This window comes from Cherax quadricarinatus, chromosome 48 (assembly GCF_038502225.1).
Source record: "Cherax quadricarinatus isolate ZL_2023a chromosome 48, ASM3850222v1, whole genome shotgun sequence".
Lineage (NCBI taxonomy): Eukaryota > Metazoa > Arthropoda > Malacostraca > Decapoda > Parastacidae > Cherax > Cherax quadricarinatus.
The window spans coordinates 4,687,000-4,712,133 of NC_091339.1; the positions used below are offsets into that span (position 1 = coordinate 4,687,000).

Sequence of the window (25,134 nt, forward strand, 5' to 3'; positions counted from 1 at the left end):
TTTTTTTTTTTCTAAACATTATAGGATAAACAAAAAAAATTTACCATCAATACTTACGGAGATATGGATGCATGAAGTTTGCAGAAAATGAGCCGCGTATGGCAACAGCGGCGACTGCCTCTCACCCGGTAAACTTTGATTTACTTGTATTTGAAGGTTTGTTGTTTTTTCACTATTTTATTTTTTCACATAACTTATGTGGCCTATGAGACCAAAGTAAGGTGCAATGTACATATATACACTCGTTGTATACAACACAATAAGCACACAAACATAATTATCAATATATTGTTTACAGGAATACAGGAAAGAGTAAGGTTATGAGGATAACAAAAAGATTAGGTGATGAAAGATTGAATATCAGATTGGAGGGAGAGAGTATGGAGGAGGTGAACGTATTCAGATATTTGGGAGTGGACGTGTCAGCGGATGGGTCTATGAAAGATGAGGTGAATCATAGAATTGATGAGGGAAAAAGAGTGAGTGGTGCACTTAGGAGTCTGTGGAGACAAAGAACTTTGTCCTTGGAGGCAAAGAGGGGAATGTATGAGAGTATAGTTTTACCAACGCTCTTATATGGGTGTGAAGCGTGGGTGATGAATGTTGCAGCGAGGAGAAGGCTGGAGGCAGTGGAGATGTCATGTCTGAGGGCAATGTGTGGTGTGAATATAATGCAGAGAATTCGTAGTTTGGAAGTTAGGAGGAGGTGCGGGATTACCAAAACTGTTGTCCAGAGGGCTGAGGAAGGGTTGTTGAGGTGGTTCAGACATGTAGAGAGAATGGAGCGAAACAGAATGACTTCAAGAGTGTATCAGTCTGTAGTGGAAGGAAGGCGGGGTAGGGGTCGGCCTAGGAAGGGTTGGAGGGAGGGGGTAAAGGAGGTTTTGTGTGCGAGGGGCTTGGACTTCCAGCAGGCATGCGTGAGCGTGTTTGATAGGAGTGAATGGAGACAAATGGTTTTTAATACTTGACGTGCTGTTGGAGTGTGAGCAAAGTAACATTTATGAAGGGATTCAGGGAAACCGGCAGGCCGGACTTGAGTCCTGGAGATGGGAAGTACAGTGCCTGCACTCTGAAGGAGGGGTGTTAATGTTGCAGTTTAAAAACTGTAGTGTAAAGCACCCTTCTGGCAAGACAGTGATGGAGTGAATGATGGTGAAAGTTTTTCTTTTTCGGGCCACCCTGCCTTGGTGGGAATCGGCCGGTGTGATAATAAAAAAAAAAAATAAAAAACTTGTTTACAAAAACAAACAATACAAAACATTGTTTATTATTATTGTTCTATAATATATATACCAATATACAGTCACTGAACATATTCCTATTAGTTCTGCAGCTTGTGGAACTCTGAAACATGGTGTCATACACAATGGTGTTTTATCTTTCTCCCTAATTCTATCTCTTTCAATCTGTCTCTCTCTTTCTATCTGTCTGTCTATCTCTGTCTCACAGGTACACATAAATACAAGTATACATAGTGTAAATTACCTAGGATAACCCAAGAAATCCAGACAAAGTGCTATACTCTGCTTGAAGATGTGAGTAAAAGTGATGACACAGTCTTGTGGCTCTCTGAGATAGAGAGCTAGACGGATAGACAGATAGACAGGGAGCTTGACAGACAAATAGACAGACAGAAATGTTAGTGTACCAGTACCAGTGTACTAGTGTTCCACCCTCCTCCTCCTCCTCTTCCTCCTCCTCCTCTTCTTCCTCTTCCCCCTACTCTTCCTCCTCCTCGTCCATAGTGTAAATTACAAGGAGTCGGCAGCTGTCAAAGTGACATATTGGCTCATTACTCTTTCCCCCTCCGGCCTGTCAAAACAATGGGGTCGGATGCTGCTTCCCCTCCTCCATTCTATCTAATTATCTTTCTCCCTCATTCTATCTGTCTGTCTATCTCTGTCTCACAGGTACACATAAATACAAGTATACATAGTATAAATTACCTAGGATAACCCAAGAAACCCAGACAAAGTGCTATACTCTGCTTGAAGATGTGAGTAAAAGTGATGACACAGTCTTGTGGCTCTCTGAGACAGAGAGCTAGATGGATAGACAGGGAGCTTGACAGACAGGCAAATAGACAGACAGAAATGTTAGTATACCAGCAAAAACAAAGGGAGGGCGATGTTCATCTCATCTTTTGGCATCAGCTCTACCCTCATTTACCCTCATCAAACGTCAGCACTTATCAGATGTTATCTCCCCTTATCTTGTTACTGTCATGGGTGAACATTTATTATTACATATTATTATTATTACCTATTATTATTATTACCTATTATTATTATTATGTATTATTATTATTATGTATTATTATTATTATGTATTATTATTATTATGTATTATTATTATGTATTATTGTTATCATTACGTATTCTTCTTCTTCCTCCTCCTCCTCCTCCTCTTCCTCCTCCTCCTCCTCCTCCTCTTCTTCCTCCTCCTCCTCCTCTTCTTCCTCCTCCTCCTCCTCCTCCTCCTCTGCCTCCTCCTCCTCTTGCCTCCTCCTCCTCCTCCATTCTTGGAACAAGTTTGAAGAGCTTGTAGTTCATAATCACTATCATTATCATCACCAATGCTCACATCTGAGTCTGGGATTTTGGACAATAGGAGTTTCCTCTTTGATTCTGGTACAACTGAACGACGGCCCAGCACCAGAGGTGGAAGGCTGTGGGTTGTCTCGGTTTTCCTCACTATTACCCATATTATGGTCATTAGTTTCGGTCAAAACCTCACCAGAACCTTGAAACTCATCTTCACTGTCACTTCCATCTGTATTAGAACTGTCACTGGGGAACAAAAGTGTCCCAATTCGCCGAGGAGTGAGGAACTTCTTACCGCAGGGCACGGTGGAAATTGTGTACTATGATGGCATTCCCACAATGCACCACTGGGTCCCAGATTTTTTTCCTACTGCGCACACCCACCACACAGACCCATTCTCTCACATCTAGGCTTATCAGCCTTTTCCTGCGAGATTTGAGGCCGCTAGAATTTACGCGTACTAGTACGTCAAAAACCCCTACGCGTAAGACGTACTAGTACGACCAAAACCCTCAAAGGGTTAAAGTGCAGGCATTGCACTTTACACCTTTAGGACTCAAGTCTGGCTAACTTCTTTCCTTGAATCCTTTCACAAAATATTACCCCTTCTCACACTCCAACAGCTCTTCAAGTTCCAAAAGCCATTCATCGCCATTCGTCTCCATTCACTCCTAACATGCTCACACATGCCTGCTACATGTCCAAGCCCCCTTGCACACAAAACCTCTTTTACCCCCTCCCTCCATCCTTTCCTAGGATTACCCCTACCTCTCGTCCTTTCCACTTATTTTGCTTCCTCTCTAAATGACTTTACCACCCTAACAATCCCTCTTCAGCCATCTGAATAATACTTTTAGTAACTCCACACCTTCTAATTTCCACACTATGAATTTGCTACATATTTACACCACACATTTTCCTTAGACATGACGTCTCCACTGCCAATAGCCTCCTCCTTGCTGCAGCATTTGCAACCCATGCTTCACAAAAAAAAAAAAAGGCACTATAACGTGACTGGAACGACACACAAATAACTTGCACATAGAAGAGGAGCTTACGACGATGTTTCAGTCCAACTTAGACCACTTACAAAGTCACACTAACGAAAAGGAGAGAAGGAGGGAGTATATTTAGGCCAGGAGGTGGTAGTGGTAGTAGTGGAGGTAGAGCCAAATACTAAGAAAGAGGAGCACTGAAAGGGAGCTAGGGACTCTCAGAGGGTAGGAGCAAGGACACAGAGGGGAAAAATAATGAAGGAACAAATACCCAAGACAGAAGAAAGACAACCCAAAGGAGAAAGAGAAAAGGTGAAGAGGGAGAAGAAGAAAAAGGAATCAGGTTAAGTCATGGGTGTTCTGAAGTTTGGAGCATTTTACAATGTAGTGGGAAAGGAAGGCATCTACAGAGATGAAGCCAGGACTAAGATTCCTTTCCTTGTATGAATCTTAGTCCTGGCTTCATCTCTGTAGATGATGCCTTCCTTTCCCACTCCAAACTTCAGAATACCTATGACTTAACCTGATTCCTTTTTCTTCTTCTCCCTCTTCCCCTTTCCTCTTTCCTCTTTCTCCTTTGGGTTGTTTTCTGCCTTGGGTATTTGTTCCTTCATTATTTTTTCCCCCTCTGTGTTCATGCTCCTACCCTCTGTAGGCCCCAAGCTCCCTTGCAGTGCTCCTCTTTCTTAGTATTTGACTGGCTCCACCTCCACCATATTACCTCCCCCACTACTACCTCCACTACTACCACTACCATCTCCTGGCTTATGTATATTCCCTCCTTCTCTCCTTTTCGTTAGTGTGATTTTGTAAATGGTCCAAGTCGGACCGAAACATCGTTGTCAGCTCCTCTCTTCTATGTGCGGGTTATTTGTGTACCATGCTTCACACCTATATAAGTGTGTTGGTACCACTATACACTCATACATTCCTTTTTTTTGTCTCCACAGATACCTCAATGCACCATTCACCTTTTTTCCTTTATCAATTCTATGGTTAACCTCATCCTTCATAAACTCATCCGCTGACAAGTCTACTCCCAAATATCTGAGCACATTCACTTCTTCCATACTCCCTCCAATATAATATCCAATTTTTCTTTACTGAACTCATTTGATATCCTCATCACCTTACTCTTGTCTATGTTCACTTTCTTCCTTTACACACCCTCCCAGACTTGCCCACTAACCTTTCTCTTTAGAATATCCCAAAAAGCAGTCTCATCAGCAAAAAGCAACTGTGTCAACTCCTGTTTTGTATTTGATTCCCCATAATTTAATTCCACCCCTCTCCCAAACACCCTAGCATTTACTTCTTTTACAACCCTATCTCTAAATATGTTAAATGACCATGGTAACATTACACCCATCCCTGCCTAGGGCCTATTTTTACTGGAAAGTAATCTCCCTGTCTCTCCTCACACCCTAACCTGAGCCTCACTTTCCTAATAAAAACTCTTTACAGAATTTACTAACTTAAAACCTATTACAGTGGTCCCTCGTTGTTCGTAATTAATCCGTTCCTGGAGCCGTTACTATAAACGAAATTTACGATTTACGAATCAATTTTCCCCATAAGAAATTACGTAAATACAATTAATCCGTTCCTGACACCCAGAAGTATTAAAACAAAAAAAATTTTAACATGAAATATACATGTAGTACATAAACAATACAATGGGAAATGATGAATGAAACATTAACAGCATAACACTTACCTTTATTGGAGATTCTTCTTAGTGTATGGGAGACTGGAGGAGGAGAGAGAGTGGATTGTTTATAGTTTGGAAGGGGAATCCCCTTCCATCAACACCTCAGGTACCATTTGCTTTTCTGGGGTTGCTTCTCTTCTCTGTTTCTTAATGCCACTAGGACCACCTTGAGAGTCACTGGAGTCCTGTCTCACAAAATAACTGTGGAGAGAGCTCTGTTTCTGGCATCTCTTTAACACTTCCCTAAAATGGCCCAAGACTTTGTCACTGTACATGTTGCCAACCTGGCTTGCAACAACCTTGTTAGGGTGATGTTTCTCCATAAAGCTTTCCATCTTACCCCACATAGTAAAAATCTCTTTAATTTCTGAAGAAGGCACCTTCTTCCATCTCTCTTCCTCCTCCTCTGCAGCAAGATTCTGAGCTGCGATGTGTTGCTCTTCCTGCTGAAGCTCTTGCAGCTCCTCAGTGGTGAGCTCTTCATTGTGGTCTTCCACCAATTCTTCCACATCCTCCAAACTCACATCCAACCCCATGGAACTCCCCAGTGCCACAATTGATTTTACAACAGACATAGGCTTATTAGGGTCAGTCCCAAATCCTTCAAAATCCCTCTTGTCGACACAATCTGGCCACAATTTTCTCCAGGCAGAGTTCAAAGTCCTGGTAGTCACTCCCTCCCAAGCCATACCTATAAGGGTTATGCAGTGGAGGATGCTGAAGTGTTCTCTCCAAAATTCCCTTAGGGTCAAGTGAGTGTCTGTGGTCACAGTCAAGCACCTGTGAAACATTGCTTTTGTGTAGAGTTTTATAAAGTTTGCAATAACCTGCTGGTCCATGGGTTGGAGGAGAGGAGTGGTATTCGGGGGCAAGAACTTTACTCTGATGAACTCAAACTCCTCGAAAATTAGGTCATCCAAGTTTGGAGGATGAGCAGGCGCATTGTCCATTACTAGCACGCACTTGAGATCCAATTTCTTTTCCAGGAGATACTCCTTCACACTAGGGCCAAGCACTTCATTGAACCACTCGACGAAAATTTCCCTCGTGACCCATGACTTACTATTAGATTTCCAAAACACACAATTTACTCTTCATAACATTGTTTTTCCTGAACACTCTGGGATTTTCAGAATGGTACACTAGTAATGGCTTCACTTTGAAATCCCCACTAGCATTAGCGCAGAACATTAGCGTCAGCCTGTCTTTCATAGGCTTATGTCCTGGCATTGCCTTTTCCTCTTGTGTAATGAAGGTCCTCTTTGGCATTTTCTTCCAAAAGAGGCCTGTTTCATCACAATTGAACACTTGTTCAGGTTTCAGTCCTTCAGCCTCTGTGTACTCCTGGAATTCATGCACATATTTTTCAGCCGCCTTGTGGTCCGAACCGGCAGCTTCACCATGCCTTACCACACTGTATGCCAGTACGGTTCTTAAATCTCTCAAACCAGCCTTTGCTGGCCTTAAATCCACTCACTTCACCACTATTTGCAGGCAATTTCTTTACCAAATCTTCATGCAACTGCCTAGCCTTTTCACAAACAAACGAAGTCATAAGAGTATCTCCTGCTAATTGTTTCTCATTTATCCACACCAATAATAACTTCTCAACCTCTTCCAGTACTGGTGATCTCATTTTTGTCAGCATAGTTACTCCCTTTGCAACAACAGCATCCTTTATTTCATTTTTCTTGGCCACTATGGAACATAAGGTTGTGTAGGGTTTCTTATACATCCTGGACAGTTCGGCCACACTTGTACCACTTTCATATTGTTCAATGATGGTTTTCTTAAATTCAATCGTATTTCTCACCTTCTTTACCACAGGCTTGGCACTAGGAGCTTTCTTTGGAGCCATGGTAGCTTATTTAGTACTTGCAAGCACTAAAATAAATGGAATATTATGAAATATTTCGCTGGAGCACGCGAGGGGACCTTCGCTCACTGGTAAACAATGCCAGACTGGCTGCCGCCCTGGCCCACGCCGTGCATACGCGTCCCGGACGAACTACGACTCGCGAGTCAACCTATGAAAAGCGAGTCCATGTTTATACGAAAATACCCCTATGATTGGCGAATTGTACGATTGCCGGGAACTACAAAAAGCGGGGGACCACTGTACATACACTTGCAACATTTGCCACACTGGTCCCCTATCCACCCTATCATATGTCTTTTCTAAATCATATGAAAACTTCCCTAGAAAAGTGGGTGTGGGAGGGAAGAAGAGCAATTGGTGGAATGATGTAAAGAGAGCAGTAAGAGAGAAAACATTAGCATATGAGAGGTTTTTACAAAGTCGAAATGATGCAAGGAGGGAGGAGTATATGGAGAGGAAAATATTGCTCACTTATATGCTTCAATATAAACACTTGGTCTACACATCCCCTGCCCATTTTAAAAACTCCTTGTTCATCTGCAATTCTGCTCTCTGTCTTGCCTCTAATTCTTTCAATAATAATCCTACTATATACTTTACCTGATATATAGGTAATAGGTTGGTAGACAGCAACCACCCAGGGAAGTACTACCGTCCTGCCAGATGACTGTGAAACAGAAACCTGTAACTGTTTTGCATGATGGTAGGATTGCTGGTTTCTTTTTCTGTCTCATAAACACGCTAGATAACAGGGATATCTTGCTACTCCTACTTACACTTTGGTCACACTTCACAGACACGCACAAGCATATATATATACATACATCTAGGTTTTTCTCCTTTTTCTAAATAGCTCTTGTTCTTCTTTATTTCTTCTATTGTCCATGGGGAAGTGGAAAAGAATCTTTCCTCCGTAAGCCATGCGTGTCGTATGAGGCGACTAAAATGCCCGGAGCAATGGGCTAGTAACCCCTTCTCCTGTAGACATTTACTAAAAAAGAGAAGAAGAAAAACTTTATAAAACTGGGATGCTTGAATGTGCGTGGATGTAGTGCAGATGACAAGAAACAGATGATTGCTGATGTTATGAATGAAAAGAAGTTGGATGTCCTGGCCCTAAGCAAAACAAAGCTGAAGGGGGTAGGAGAGTTTCAGTGGGGGGAAATAAATGGGATTAAATCTGGAGTATCTGAGAGAGTTAGAGCAAAGGAAGGGGTAGCAGTAATGTTGAAGGATCAGTTATGGAAGGAGAAAAGAGAATATGAATGTGTAAATTCAAGAATTATGTGGAATCAAGTAAAGGTTGGATGCGAAAAGTGGGTCATAATAAGCGTGTATGCACCTGGAGAAGAGAGGAATGTAGAGGAGAGAGAGAGAGATTTTGGGAGATGTTAAGTGAATGCATAGGAGTGAGAGAGTAATTGTGGTAGGGGATCTGAATGCTAAAGTAGGAGAAACTTTTAGAGAGGGTGTGGTAGGTAAGTTTGGGGTGCCAGGTGTAAATGATAATGGGAGCCCTTTGATTGAACTTTGTATAGAAAGGGGTTTAGTTATAGGTAATACATATTTTAAGAAAAAGAGGATAAATAAGTATACAAGATATGATGTAGGGCAAAATGACAGTAGTTTGTTGGATTATGTATTGGTAGATAAAAGACTGTTGAGTAGACTTCAGGATGTACATGTTTATAGAGGGGCCACAGATTTATCAGATCACTTTCTAGTTGTAGCTACACTGAGAGTAAAAGGTAAATGGGATACAAGGAGAATAGAAGCATCAGGGAAAAGAGCGGTGAAGGTGTATAAACTAAAAGAGGAGGCAGTTAGGGTAAGATATAAACAGCTATTGGAGGATAGATGGGCTAATGAGAGCATAGGCAATGGGGTTGAAGAGATATGGGGTAGGTTTAAAAATGTAGTGTTACAGTGTTCAGCAGAAGTTTGTGGTTACAGGAAAGTGGGTGCGGGAGGGAAGAGGAGCGATTGGTGGAATGATGATGTAAAGAGAGTAGTAAGGGAGAAAAAGTTAGCATATGAGAAGTTTTTACAAAGTAGAAGTGATGCAAGGAGGGAAGAGTATATGGAGAAAAAGAGAGAGGTTAAGAGAGTGGTGAAGCAATGTAAAAAGAGAGCAAATGAGAGAGTGGGTGAGATGTTATCAACAAATTTTGTTGAAAATAAGAAAAAGTTATGGAGTGAGATTAACAAGTTAAGGAAGCCTAGAGAACAAATGGATTTGTCAGTTAAAAATAGGAGAGGAGAGTTATTAAATGGAGAGTTAGAGGTATTGGGAAGATGGAGGGAATATTTTGAGGAATTGTTAAATGTTGATGAAGATAGGGAAGCTGTGATTTCGTGTATAGGGCAAGGAAGAATAACATCTTGTAGGAGTGAGGAAGAGCCAGTTGTGAGTGTGGGGGAAGTTCGTGAGGCAGTAGGTAAAATGAAAGGGGGTAAGGCAGCCGGGATTGATAGGATAAAGATAGAAATGTTAAAAGCAGGTGGGGATATAGTTTTGGAGTGGTTGGTGCAATTATTTAATAAATGTATGGAAGAGGGTAAGGTACCTAGGGATTGGCAGAGAGCATGCATAGTTCCTTTGTATAAAGGCAAAGGGGACAAAAGAGAGTGCAAAAATTAAAGGGGGATAAGTATGCTGAGTATACCTGGTAAAGTGTATGGTAGAGTTATTATTGAAAGAATTAAGAGTAAGACGGAGAATAGGATAGCAGATGAATAAGGAGGCTTTAGGAAAGGTAGGGGGTGTGTGGACCAGGTGTTTACAGTGAAACATATAAGTGAACAGTATATTTAGATAAGGCTAAAGAGGTCTTTGTGGCATTTATGGATTTGGAAAAGGCATATGACAGGGTGGATAGGGGGGCAGTGTGGCAGATGTTGCAGGTGTATGGTGTAGGAGGTAGGTTACTGAAAGCAGTGAAGAGTTTTTACGAGGATAGTGAGGCTCAAGTTAGAGTATGTAGGAAAGAGGGAAATTATTTCCCACTAAAAGTAGGCCTTAGACAAGGATGTGTGATGTCACCGTGGTTGTTTAATATATTTATAGATGGGGTTGTAAGAGAGGTAAATGCGAGGGTCTTGGCAAGAAGCGTGGAGTTAAAAGATAGAGAGTCACACATAAAGTGGGAGTTGTCACAGTTGCTCTTTGCTGATGACACTGTGCTCTTGGGAGATTCTGAAGAGAAGTTGCAGAGATTGGTGGATGAATTTGGTAGGGTGTACAAAAGAAGAAAATTAAAGGTGAATACAGGAAAGAGTAAGGTTATGAGGATAACAAAAAGATTAGGTGATGAAAGATTGGATATCAGATTGGAGGGAGAGAGTATGGAGGAGGTGAATGTATTCAGATATTTGGGAGTGGACATGTCAGCGGATGGGTCTATGAAAGATGAGGTGAATCATAGAATTGATGAGGGGAAAAGGGTGAGTGGTGCACTTAGGAGTCTGTGGAGACAAAGAACTTTGTCCTTGGAGGCAAAGAAGGGAATGTATGAGAGTATAGTTTTACCAACGCTCTTATATGGGTGTGAAGCATGGGTGATGAATGTTGCAGCGAGGAGAAGGCTGGAGGCAATGGAGATGTCATGTCTGAGGGCAATGTGTGGTGTGAATATAATGCAGAGAATTCGTAGTTTGGAAGTTAGGAGGAGGTGCGGGATTACCAAAACTGTTGTCCAGAGGGCTGAGGAAGGGTTGTTGAGGTGGTTCGGACATGTAGAGAGAATGGAGCGAAACAGAGTGACTTCAAGAGTGTATCAGTCTGTAGTGGAAAGAAAGCGGGGTAGGGGTCGGCCTAGGAAAGGTTGGAGGGAGGGGGTAAAGGAGGTTTTGTGTGCGAGGGGCTTGAACTTCCAGCAGGCATGCGTGAGCGTGTTTGATAGGAGTGAATGGAGACAAATGGTTTTTAATACTTGATGTGCTGTTGGAGTGTGAGCAAAGTAACATTTATGAAGGGATTCAGGGAAACCGGCAGGCCGGACTTGAGTCCTGGAGATGGGAAGTACAGTGCCTGCACTCTGAAGGAGGGGTGTTAATGTTGCAGTTTAAAAACTGTAGTGTAAAGCACCCTTCTGGCAAGACAGTGATGGAGTGAATGATGGTGAAGGTTTTTCTTTTTTGGGCCACCCTGCCTTGGTGGGAATCGGCCAGTGTGTTAATAAAAAAAAATAATTTTTACAATCTCTTTTGTCCCTCTTCCCTTTATATAAAGGAACTTTCTTTCTTTCAACACACCGGCCATATCCCACCGAGGCAGGGTGGCCCAAAATTAAAAACAAAAGTTTGTCTTTTCACATTTAGTAATATACACAGGAGAAGGGGGTTACTAGCCCCTTGCGCCTGGTATTTTAGTCGCCTTTTACAACACGCATGGCTTACGGAGGAAGAATTCTGTTCCATTTCTCCATGGAAGTAAGAGGAAATAAACAAGAACAAGAACTATTAAGAAAATATTAGAAAACCCAGAGGGGTGTGTGCATATATATGCTTGTACGTACATGTATGTGTAGTGTGACCTAAGTGTAAGTAGAAGTAGCAAGACATACCTGAAATCTTGCATGTTTATGAGACAGAAAAATGAACACCAGCAATCCTACTATTACAACCCAGGATTCCAAATGGCCTGTTATTCCGGGTGTAATGGGAGCAAAATAAACACAGCAGAAAAAGTTTACTTATATTATCCTTCACCAATTTAGAACAGCAATATGTACACTATGTACAGTGATAAGTATAGTGCACTCCACGGTAAGCAAAGCAGAAATAGAAGCCACAAGATAGCAGACCGTGCTTCAACCAGCTCTAGAATGGGAATGACAAGGGCAGACAGGAGAGCGGTACCCACATAACTTCTGCGATTGCCAAAACCATCTTCCTATTGGCTAGAACCTGGTCACTAGTTGAACGACGGGGCCCCATCATCAACTCTTAGCAACCTGGTTCGCTGGTTGGGGGAGATAGCCTGTAAATGAGGGTGTGTACATGCGCCGAATAAAGGTTACGTACTCTTTGCATGCCACACCTACCATCATGTAAAACAATTACAGGCTTTCGTTTTACACTCACTTGGCAGGACGGTAGTACCTCCGTGGGCGGTTGCTGTCTACCAACATACTACCTATAATAAAGGAACTATACACACTATTTGCCAATCCCCAGGTACCTTTCCCTTTTTCATACATTTATTGAACAAAAGTACCAACCACTCCAAAACTACATCCACCTGCTTCTTTTAACATCTCTGTCATGATCGCATCAGTTCCAGCTGCTTTACCCCCTCTCATTCTACCTAATACCTCAGCACCTCCCCCACACTCACATTCAGCTCTTCTTCGCTCCTAAAAGATGTTATACCTCCCTGGCCAATGCATAAAATACTACCTCCCTCTCTTCATCAACATTTAACACTTAAAATATTCCCTCACTCTTCCCAGTACCTCCAGCTCCACATCTACTAATTCCCCTATTCTGTTTTTAACTGTTAAATCCATTCATTCCCTAGGTTTTCTTAACCTATTTATCTCAATCCAAAATTTGTTCTTATGTTCAGCACAATTTATTGACAGTGCCTCACCCACTCTATCATTTGCTCTCCTTTTGCACTCCTTTGCCACTTTCTTCACCTCTCTTATACTCTCCATATACTCCACCCTTCTTATATCACTTCTGCTTTGTAAAAACCTCTCATAAGCAACCTTTTTCTCTTGTATCACACTGTTTACCTCATCATTCCACCAATCACTTCTCTGAAAACTTCCAATGCTGAGGACACAGATATGCCTCTAGTGTTTTGGATCCTAGCAAGAGAAAGGCTTTGCCTGATATAAGCATATATGATCATTTTTTTCACCAAGGTCTTTAGCTGGCATGACCTAAGCCAGATTAATGATTAGTCTGATTAGTAGAGAGTTTGTCAGCCATAGCAAGGACAAGGAAATATATGTAGAGTTGTACTCAGACAAAGCACTTAATTTCCAAGCAAGTCCACAAGTAAGTAAGTTTATTCAGGTATACACAAATACAGTTACATAGAATTATCATACATAGCAGCATATGTTTAGAGAACCTAGGATAACCCAAAAATACTTGGAAACAGTATGATTTATGAAGTTTCGTGTTTTGAGAAGAAAGTCTAACCTTGGGGTGAGGGATGACTTTGAGTTTCCTAGGATGAAAAGATGATAACAGATTGAGGCTCCTGAAACAATAAGAGAGAAGGAACATTTTACATTTTTCTACATAGCATGTGTATTATGTTACAGGGTTGGAGCTACACAGTATAAACCAATACAACATTCAATACAGAACATTGTGTAATGAAAAATTTTGCACATACAAAGTGTAAACACATTGGAATCTTTATACAGTATTGTATTATTGCATTATTGTACTGTATGTACAAGGATTATCTTGTGAAATCACTGAATTGTGTATGAAAACCAGACATTGGTTGCTTGCAGATGTTTTCAGTAATTTCTTCGGAAATTTAACCTGGAACTTGAATGACCACAATTTTAAGAAAAAATAACAAGTACAATAAACCCTTGAATAACATGCTGTTATATTGTTGAAAATCAGTGCTTAACTTAAAATTGTGTATCATAATGTGAAGAACACATGGCAAAATAAGATTTCCACTTGGACACTTCCAAATTTGTCAAACAATTTTTTTAGTATTTTACTACATAAAAATAACTTTGGTGTATTTTACTTTAAACTCTGTTAGGCTAGAGTAGGTAAAAAACTGTTAGACACGTAATTATGGTGATGTATGATGCTGAGTTACTACCTTCTGGGTTAATAAGCTGAATGAAGTTGTATTCTATTTCTACTGACTGAGAAATCTTGATATTAATGCACTAAATACTTTTTATAGAAGTGCTATAGTATATAAATTCTGCATGCATAAGTTAATATAAATATTAAATAAATTAGTTAAGCAAGAAGAATATTGTCTAGTGACTTGTTTTTGTTTGGTGGAATACTAGGGGTTGCATTTTTTCCAGTGGTGTTAAGATAAAAACCATGCTATCTGATTGTGTGTTCATCGAGGGTTTACTGTATATTGTGTAAAATTTTGCATTCTCATAAATAAATCTGACTAATTAATATTTAATCTTAGACATCAGTTTAAAGGTGATGAGATGACATGAGCCCAAGTTTTTCAGATATTATTGGAGGGACATGACAAGACCTGCCCTTTTAAAAAATTCTTGTATATGGTATATATACAAAAAAAAAAAAAAGCACACCAGTTTTACTAGTGTTGAAACTTGTAAGTCTCACATCACATTACAGTACCTAACTTTGAAATTTTATTCCACATTAGTGCCGGTGTTGATTATACAGAGAAAGTTAACTATTGCTGTATCAAACACTGTCTGTCTTTAATTAGAAGGAACACAAGTAATGGTCAGTCTTTAATCTTATTTGACCTAATATCAGTGGAGTTAATGTCGCAAATGATTTGATGCACAGTACCATAATGATATAAAAAATATTGAATAACTAATCCTTATGTTTCTGTTTCAGAATACAAAGTATAATACTGCAGTGAAACTTACAGTAGTTCCTTGTCCACCTGTGGTTGAGGTGAAGATCCGCAGACCTGACACAAAATATCAGCTAGGTTTCTCTGTACAAAATGGTGTAGTAAGTATTGATTATATGACAGTTGCTTTATGTTTAATATAGTGAAATTCAGTCATTTTTAATTTATTCCATATATAATATGCCAAGTGAATGTAAAATGAAAGCCTGTAATTATTTTACATGATGGTAGGATTGCTGGTGTTTTTTCTGTCTCATAAACCTGCAAGGTTTCAGGTACGTCTTGCTACTTCTACTTACACTTAGGTCACACTACACATACATGTACAAGCATATATATACACACCCCTCTGGGTTTTCTATTTTCTTACTAGTTCTTGTTCTTGTTTATTTCCTCTTATTTCCATGGGGAAGTGGAACAGAATTCTTCCTCCGTAAGCTATGTGTGTTGTAAGAGGCAACTAAAATGCCAAGAGCAAGGGGCTAGTAACTCCTTCTCCTGTATATATTACTAAATGTGAAAGGAGAAACTTTTGTTTTTCCTTTTGGGCCACCCCGCCTCGGTGGGATACAGCGCTGGTGTGTTGAAAGAAAGAAGAATATAATATGCCTTTCCCTAAATTCTTATTACTTGCCCTCTCATATTTTTCTGCTTCTATATTTGAACACACAATTTTAGCCATATCATTGATAACATGGATTAGGAATACTAAGTTTAGAAAGACTACATTGAGATAGTGTGAAGGTCACTCTGAGGTGCCTTAGATGAGTGCATATTGTTCATGGTAGCTCTGCTAGTGTTGATGTGAGAAACAGTAATTAACCCCTTGACTGTCGCAACCCCAAATCCTGAGGTGTCTCCTGGTGTCGCAAAATTTAAAAAAAAAAAATATTTTTTTCTTATGAAATGATAGAGAATCTTTTCCCAATTGTAATGACACCAAAAGAACGAAATTTGATGGAAAACTGACGGAATTCTGCTCTCGTGAAGTTAGCGACCTCGGCGATTTCGCCTTCTTTGAGCCCTATTTTCGGCTAGTTCCATTGTTCCAGTCGACCAAACTCATAGCTGTTTCTTTAGAACTCCATTTTTTTCTATCGATTGAGTACAAGAAACTGCCCATTTACTGATTTCAATTGCCCAATAATGTGGTCAGATATTTGCAATTTGGCCAATTTCACGAAAATTTAAAAAATATGACAATTTCAAATTAGGGTCTAGAATGAACAATGCAGACATTCCTGGCTCAAAAATAACATTTTCTATGTTCATCAGTCACATCTCCAGGCCCCTCTGATATTACTCTTGCTTTCTATTCTGAATTTTTATTCAAACAAAAAAATAAAAGATTTACTGTTATGCAGACTACTGCAGTATTGTAATAATTGTATAAATAATGTCAACCCATTCATGACTGCATATTAGAATGGCTAGTTGGACATTTATCGGAAAATGACATCATTTGTTTACTTTTGAACATCGGCAAAAATCAAACATTTCCTCTACTTTGAGCTCCATTTCAAAATTCTTTTCATAGTAAAACTAATCAAAATCACCTCTGTTTGTATAATATGTTTTCCATTCTATCAAATGAGACCAAGAAAACGAGAATACAACCATAAATACTATATGAAAATAGACCACAAAGTCAGCATTTTAATTAAAAAAACAGTTGGAATTTTTTTTTTCTCCTCATGCACTGCGTGCTGCAGGATTTTTTTTATATGGTACTTACTGACCACACAGACCCATTCTCTCACATGTGGGCCTACCAGCTTTCTCCTGCTTGATTTGAAGCCGCTAGAATTTATGAATATATATACGTCAAAAACGGTGGCTCGTAAGATGTATATATACGACTGAAACAGTCAAAGCGTTAAGGAAAAATAAAATTTAAAATTAAAGGATAAGGAAAATGGAAGGAAAACATTCTTAGGAAAAGTCATTGAGTAGAAAGTTAAGAAATATTTCGGTCTAGGTGACAGAAAAGTGAACTACATTATTTCATAAAATGTAAGGTTGCTGATGTAGAAAGTAGAAAAGATGGGTAAAACAAAAGGTGTAACAGAAAAGAAAATAGACAGTTGAGTGTAGTAGTTTTGTTTTTGAAAACTATATCTAATCAAAAAATCATCTCAAGTGAACTGAAGAACATAAGGGAAAAACTGAGTTGTTTTCTTCACGCTTTGTAATTCATCAGTACTCAAAAATAATAAAGTTTTTTATTCCTTACATTATAGTTGTCATTGCTTGTTGCTCTATAAATATGTGGAGAGTCAATGTGACCCTGTACAATACCTGTGCAAACATTTGATGGGTGGTTCCATAAGTATTTCCTTCCAGCACCACAACTATACAGTCACCTGCAACCATAAGACAGATTTTTTTTTTTACTAAATAAATATGCCCAGAGTAATATCCCCATAACATGTATACACACCATCCCCCCAAAAAATAAATAATCAAAATCATGAATAAACCTTCTCAGGTTATCATTATGTCCTGTTATTATTAAAAACAAAAACAGAATTGGTGGGGTTTGAACCCAGGCAAGTGAGTCCTAAAATTCATAGGCCAGTGCATGAACCACTAGCCACAGCTACGTTGGTGTGGGAGTCATCTGTAGAAACCTGCATTTGTGGTCACAGTGGTGGCCCATACTAACTTTCCTATGGTGTATAGAAATATACCTAGTTGGATGGATCTTATTTGAGCCAGCTGGTCAAGCGATTAACACTGGCCTGTGAATTTTAGGACTCACTGGCTATGGGTTCAAACCCCTACCATTCTTTGGTTTGTTTGCAATTGTGTTATTACGATTTCGTGAATCCTGTTCTTACTGTTGGGTTAAACAGTTGTCATGCGTCAAGGTTGTGTCCATCTCATTGCTGTAAATGTAAGATATTTATAATTCATGATAATTTTATTTAAATAAAAAATAAATACAATGAACCCCCGGATTACGTAATTAATCTGTTCCAGAGAGAGTGACTTATCCCGAATATGACTTACTCCGAATTAATTTTCCCCATAAGAAATAATGGAAATCCACTTAATTTGTTTCAGACACCCAAAAATATTAAAAAAAAAAAAATATTTTTTACATGAAATATACATTTACCTACACAGAAAACAATGATACATGAAGAATAAAACAATAATAACATCACACTTGCCTTTATTGAAGACATGGTGATGTATGGAAGATGGGAGGAGAGGAGAGGATGGAGGAGTTTACAATTGTTTGGAAGGGAAATCCCTTTCCATAAAGACTTCAGGTACCAAGTCCTTATCCTGGGTTACTTCCCTTCTTTGTTTTTTAATGCCACTAGGACCAGCTTGAGAGTCACTGGGCCCCTGTCACTCAAAAAAGTGTTACAGAGAGGTCTGTATCTGGTGTATGTTAGGAATTGTGTTGGGAGACAGGACAAGATAATCCTTCAATATGACACTAATATCAGCTCTATGGCTTATTTATCTAGCACAGTTCATCTAATATGACATAATAAACAATATTAACCCTTAAACTGTCCAAACGTAGATCTATGTTGACGTGCGTAGTGCTCCGACCTTGATTTTCTCCATTTGAAAGCATGTAAAATCAGACGTAGATCTATGTATGAAGCACTACACACATCAACATGGATATATATTTGGACAGTTTCAACTGATATGTACGCTAGAATAAAATATGGCATTAATGTCACGAGTGGTGGTGTGTTGTTTGTTGTTGGGTGTATAAGGGCCATTGAAAGACAAGCCTTATATAGTGGTGGTGAAGGCGGCAGCAGAGGTGGCAGTGTTAGTCAGTAGCCCTATATACCTCCAACAACAATGGAGGAGCCAGTTTCGTGCTGTCCTTTTTCTATCAATTAATTGCTTAACTTACTTGCTACACTTTATCACTGGCTGGGGCTATGGCCTTTATCGACTCCTGCTGCTTTAGTATTGTACATATTGCAGAATCACTGAAAAAGGCACATTCCATCCCCTCTCTCTCAGCCCTTTAACAAAGGGCTGACTGGCACTAGAAGATTTCTTTGGGCCCATGGTGGCTTATTTAGCAGTTACAAGCAATAAAAAGAATGGAATAATACAAAATGTTTCAAATGAGCGCGTGGGATCGTCCTCACTGGCTGGTATACAGTGGCACACTGGCTGTACCCTGGAATGTTGGGGCCGCTTAGGCCACATGGACACGTTCCAGACAAATGACTTATATCGAGTTCAGTGACGTTCACCGAGCCAATATTTTGACGAAAAAACGTTACTTATTCCAAATACTATTAGGTACTGTACAGTGGACCCTTGGGTAACAATGCCAGCGGAAAGCGATAAAATCAGATACCGATGCGTTTTTGCATAAAAATATTGGCTTGGACAACGATGAAAAACTCAGTTAACCCTTTGACTGTTTCGGTCGTATATATATGTCTTACGTGCCACTGTTTCTGACGTATTTATACGCGTAAATTCTAGCGGTTTCAAATCAAGCGGGAGAAAGCTGGTAGGCCCACATGTGAGAGAATGGGTCTATGTGGTGGAGAGATTCTGCAATGGTACCACTGTACCATATGGTACCATTGCACCCTATGGCACCATTGTACCATATAGTACTATATGGTACCATTGTATTCAGCACAATAACTTCACTAATATTTTCATTATTTTGTTTACAATAAACTTGTAAACAAGTTTTGTAAGCAATATAATGATAAACAAATTAGTGCAGTTACTGTGTTGAATACAATGAGTATACACTTGTACAATATACATTATATTGGTCTCACAGACCACAAATGTTACTAGAAAAAGAAAAAAAATTAGAAAAAAAAAGAAAAATATATAAAAAACGTAAAATAAAAAAATACGATTTTGCGGAAGTCGCTGATGTTTCCGCCACCTGATCGTTTTGGGTCAACCTCCCACTACTGTATCTTGGTAAGTATTGGTCGTAATTTTTTTTTGTTTTATTACCTTCACAAAAATATTATCTTTAATTCTGTAAGACAAAATATTTTTTTTTTTTTTTTTTTTTTTTTTTTTTTTTTTCAAAATTTCTTGGACACTGGGGCACCCCTTCAGATTTTGGCCTTGAACCCTGAAAGGGTTAACAAGATGATGTAAGGAACTTTACACCTGTTTTAGGCTCTCAGTGTCAAGTTTATAGAAAGTGAACCATATTTTTTTAACCTGCATAAGTTTTTCCATTAATAGAAGGCTGACATTTAACCCTTTCAGGGTTGGTGTCATACTAGTACGGCTTGCACGCCAGGGTTGGTGCTGTACTAGTACGCGTAAATTCTAGCACCTTCAAATCTAGCGAGAGAAAGCTGGTAGGCTTACATATGAAAGAATGGGTCTATGTGGTCAGTGTGCACAGTATAAAAAAAATCCTGCAGCACACAGTGCATAATGAGAAAAAAAAAACTCCGATCATGTTTTTGGTTTAAAACAGCGATTTTGCACTGTATTTTCGTATGGTATTTATGGTTGTATTCTAGTTTTCCTGGTCTCATTTTATAGAATGGAAGACATATTACAGAAATTGAGATGATTTTGATTGGTTTCACAATGAAAAGTACCTTCATATTGAGCTCAAAGTAACAGAAATGTTCAATTTTTGCCAAAGTTCAAAGGTAAACAAATCATGCTATGTGTCCAATACACATCAACTGGTGAGTCTGATACTCTTTCACAAGTGCACTGATATTATTTATACCATTTCTATGTTAATGCAGTAGTCTGCATAACAGTAAATCTTATATTTTTTTGTGAGAATAAAAATTCAAAATGGGAAGCAAAAGAAATGTAAGAGGGGCCTGAGGACATGAATAATGAACAGAGAAAATGTTATTTTAGTGCCAGGAATGTCTGTCTTGTTTATTCTGGACCCTATTTGGAAATTGGCATCTTTTGAAATTTGTGTGAAATTGGCAAAATTGCCAATTTCTGACCACTTTATTGGATAGTTGAAATTGGTAAATGGGTGGTTTCTTGTACTCATTCAATAGAAAAAGTGGAGTTCTAGCGAATTAGTTATGATTTTTCTCGACTGGTACATTGGAATTGGCCGAAAATAGGGCTCAAAGTGGGCAAAATCGCCGATGTGTAAACATTGTCGAGACTGCTAGCTTCGCAAGAGCATAATTCCGCAAGTTTTCAATCAAATTTCATACTTTTGGTGTCATTATGATTGGAAAAAGATTCTCTGTCATTTCACAAGAAAAAATAATTTTTTTTTTTTTTTTTTGAAAAATTTTTGACCCTGAGAACAAGTTTAGGAGAGGGCTTCTCAACCCTGAAAGGGTTAAGGATGTTAAGGTCAGATAGTTCAGATATGTACAGTGGAACCTTGACTTATGAGTTTAATCCATTCCAGGAGCTAGCTCGTAACTCAATTTACTTGTATATCGGATTAATTTTACTCATTTAAATTAATTGAAAAGCCATTGATTCGTTCCTGGACTCTGTAGAGATGAGAAAAAATACTTGAATATGATGCTATTATCAACTGTATGGCTTATTTATCTATCACAATTCATCTAATATGACATAATAAACAATGTAATTAACACAGAAACATGATATATACTCTAGAATGAATAAAATAGGTCATAATATGGTGGTAGAGGCAGCGGTGGAGGCGTCTGCCATTTCTGTCCCAGTTTGACTATAGTATCTTCCCATGTTCTTACTGTAAGAGAAAATGGAGTATTTTTGAGGCTAACTGCAGTAGATAACTAGTTTTCTAAGGAAAATACTGAAACAGTGTATTTATAAATAAGAAATATCATATAAAAACTGTTTATATAAAGTGTATACAGTAGGGCCCCACTTATACAGTGAGTTAGGTTCCAGGCTGTCGCCGGAAAGCAGACATAGCCAGAAGGCAGAACGCCATTTTTTCCATTTATAAATGCATATAAATGCCAGACAACAAGTTTACACTAAATTATATTAAGTTAGTAATAGAACTAGGCATTAAAAACACAAAGTAAAATACATTCACAGTACATTCATTACTTATCTTAAAGTATTTGTAATCTTAATGTAGGGAGAGAGGTGAGTAGTACAGTGGACCCCCGCATAACGATTACCTCCGAATGCGACCAATTATGTAAGTGTATTTATGTAAGTGCATTTGTACGTGTATGTTTGGGGGTCTGAAATGGACTAATCTACTTCACAATATTCCTTATGGGAACAAATTCGGTCAGTACTGGCACCTGAACATACTTCTGAAGTGAAAAAATATCGTTAACCGGGAGTCCACTGTACTTATTTGTAGGAAGTCAGGTGTAGGTAGCCCAGGTGTAGGTAGCACTGGCTCCCCGTCTCATATTTAATATACGATATTTAAAACATCCCAGAGAGGTAAAATACACATACAGTGCACTCATTATTTACCTTAAAATATGTGTAGTCTTAATATAGGAAGAGAGGTGAGTGGTATTTATTTGTAGGAAGTCAGTGTAGGTAGCCGGTAGGTGTAGCCCACCTGGGCTACACCTACTGGCTACCTACAGTGTGGCCCAGAGCCATATTATTAGCATCAACATACCTTGTTCACTGAATTTAATCATTTCTAACAACTACCTTTAGATGCCATCATAAACGAAGGGAGAAGTAATGAATAATTCATGCCGAAAATTGTAAACAAAAGAAGAGTGGGGGAGTGGCTGGGCCAAACGCAGATTCATACATGTTTTCTCTGATGGCTGAGCAGAGAAAACATAATGTTGTCCCTCTACCCGGCTACCACACAAGTCCACAAGTATTATTATCAGAGCACATATAAAATATGCAGTAAATGCCAGACAACAAGTTTACACTAACTTATATTAAGTTAGCAATAGAAATAGGCATTAAAAACACAATAAAAGGTAAGATACACACAGAGTACACTTATTACTTACCTTAAAATATTAATATTAATGTGTGAGAGGTGAGTGGCAGGGTGTTTATTGAATAAAATCAGAATGGCACACCATCATCCTCTAACTTGGCACTTAAAGCTTACGACTCCTCTTTTTATCATAGCTAAGCATAGACGCCATCGTCAATGAGAGCCAACAAGTTGATGAAAGAGTAAACGAGAGAGAGAACGAGATACAGAGTTCAGATAGTGTAAGAATACAAACTGAACAGGTAGTGGGCGATCACTTGGTCAGGCAAAATAAATGCGTATTATTATGTGTCTACTTTTAGTTCATTCACGTACATTTGTAAGACTTTGTAAAACATTTACCTCAATTTTTTATTATTGTAATCATAATTACCTCAAAATACAAATACTCTTACATTGTGTACAAGTTGTACAAGTTAGTACAGAATAAACAAATAGCAACACACGATTTTTAGAGTGAATGAAGATATTATTATTATTATTATTATTATTATTATCATAATAAAAAGCACTAAACCCACAAGGGTTGTGAATTGCTATATATAGAGTGAAGGCATATGAAAAGAATATTTTTCTACAGTTATCCCCCAGTTTGACTAGAGAAAACGTAATTCTTCCGACACTACCTACACAGCTGCTTTGTAAACAAGTCTCATATTTACGTCAATTTTTATTCTGCGAGTGTATGTATCATGTTTATATGCTATGTAATGGGTTTCATATAAAATTTTGAGGAAAATTTCATAGATGGATTAACGAAAATGCCTATATTAATGTAAAATAAGACATTTAATGTGCCCAAGAGTGATTATTATTACGTAGTATTGGCATCATGAGTAGAGAGAGACTTAGTGATTTTAATGTGTACCTGCACACCAGCACAGTGTGCAAGTATATTTAGGTACAGGCACACATAAGTATAATTATCAGAGTACATATGAAATACGCAGTAACTTTAAAACGTTTGAAATTTTGGAAGTTTCCTGACATAATAGATGTGGTCATGGGGAATGTAAACAAACCGGGTGGGGCGCGCCGTATTTGAAAGACCGCTTGCCGTATAGCAAATTTTGGTCATAATTTGACATCGCCGTATTAGCGGAACGCCGTAAAGTGGGGCCCTACTGTATGTACTTACATACTTGGAGCAGAGATGGTGGGGGAGGTTGAGGGTAGGGGATGTTGAGAGTGAGGGAGATTGAGGGTAGGGGATGCTGAGGGTGGGGGATGTTGAGGGTGCAGCATATGATGTATTGCCTGGTTAAGTCCATGGAAATCATCATCTTTTTCTTCTCAGCACTGTTCTTTTCACTTATTTTCTTAGGACCCATGGTTAGAAAAAAGAAATTTGGCAAAATGACTGCAAAAAAAATGCAAACAAGCACGAGAGAACTGCTTCCATAGCAATGTAAACATGTGTACGATGTTTTGACATCAGTTGTGCCATCTATAGCAGCAGGATTCTGAATAATTATTATTACATATGTATTTTGTATTATTATTAATTTAGGGAACTGAAGCTCCATCATTATTATAATAATAACAATATTATATTATTATTAATTTAGGAAACTGAAGCTCTATCATTATTATAATAATAATAATCATATTATTATTATTATTGTAGGTAGTAGGTTGGTAGACAGCAACCACCCAGGGAGGTACTACCGTCCTGCCAAGTGAGTGTAAAACGAAAGCCTGTAGTTGTTTTACATGATGGTAGGATTGCTGGTGTCCATTTTTCTGTCTCAAACATGCAAGGTTTCAGGTACATCTTGCTACTTCTACTAACACTTAGGTCACACTACACATACATGTACAAGCATATATATAAACACCCCTCTGGGTTTTCTTATATTTTCTTACTAGTTCTTGTTCTTGTTTATTTCCTCTTACCTCCATGGGGAAGTGGAACAGAATTCTTCTTCCGTAAGCCATGTGTGTTGTAAGAGGCGACTAAAATGCCAGGAGCAAGGGGCTAGTAACCCCTTCTCCTGTATATATTACTAAATGTAAAAGGAGAAACTTTCATTTTTTCTTTTGGGCCACCCTGCCTTGGTAGGATATGGCCAGTGTGTTGAAAGAAAGAAAGATTATTATTATTAATTTAGGGAACCAAAGCCCTTATCATTATTATTACAGGTCTCCCTCAACATTCACGTTTTCAGCTTTCACGGGCTTCACACATTCGCGAATTCCCAACCGCCAAATTCCCAGCCACCAAATTCCCAGCCGCCAAATTATATTCAAGTTTCCCCCCGTCCCTACTACCCTTCCACCGACCCCCGCAACTGGCAGCCAGCTCCCACCACTCAGTGTGGTGAGTGTTTTGTTTGTTCATTATTTGCTATTAAACTACAGTATAAATAATGTAAACCCATTCATGACTGCATATTGGAATGGCTGTTCGGACAGGTATTAGACGGTGACATCATGTGTTTACTCTTGAACACAGCAAAGAATCAAACATTTCTGCTACTGCTAATAATAAGAATAATAATAATAATAATAATAATAATAATA

At 38.8% G+C, this 25,134-nt stretch overlaps 1 protein-coding gene across 18 annotated transcripts in view; it reads left to right on the forward strand.

Annotated features, from left to right (window-relative positions):
* Window positions 1-25,134, forward strand: part of LOC128696147 (protein lin-10) — a 921,476-nt gene that overhangs the window by 854,503 nt on the left and 41,839 nt on the right. For all 18 annotated transcript variants that reach the window (XM_053787271.2, XM_053787270.2, XM_053787272.2 and 15 more), the window contains one exon: window positions 14,684-14,803. In XM_053787271.2, coding sequence (XP_053643246.2) covers window positions 14,684-14,803 — 120 coding nt within the window. The remainder of the gene's footprint in view (window positions 1-14,683; window positions 14,804-25,134) is intronic.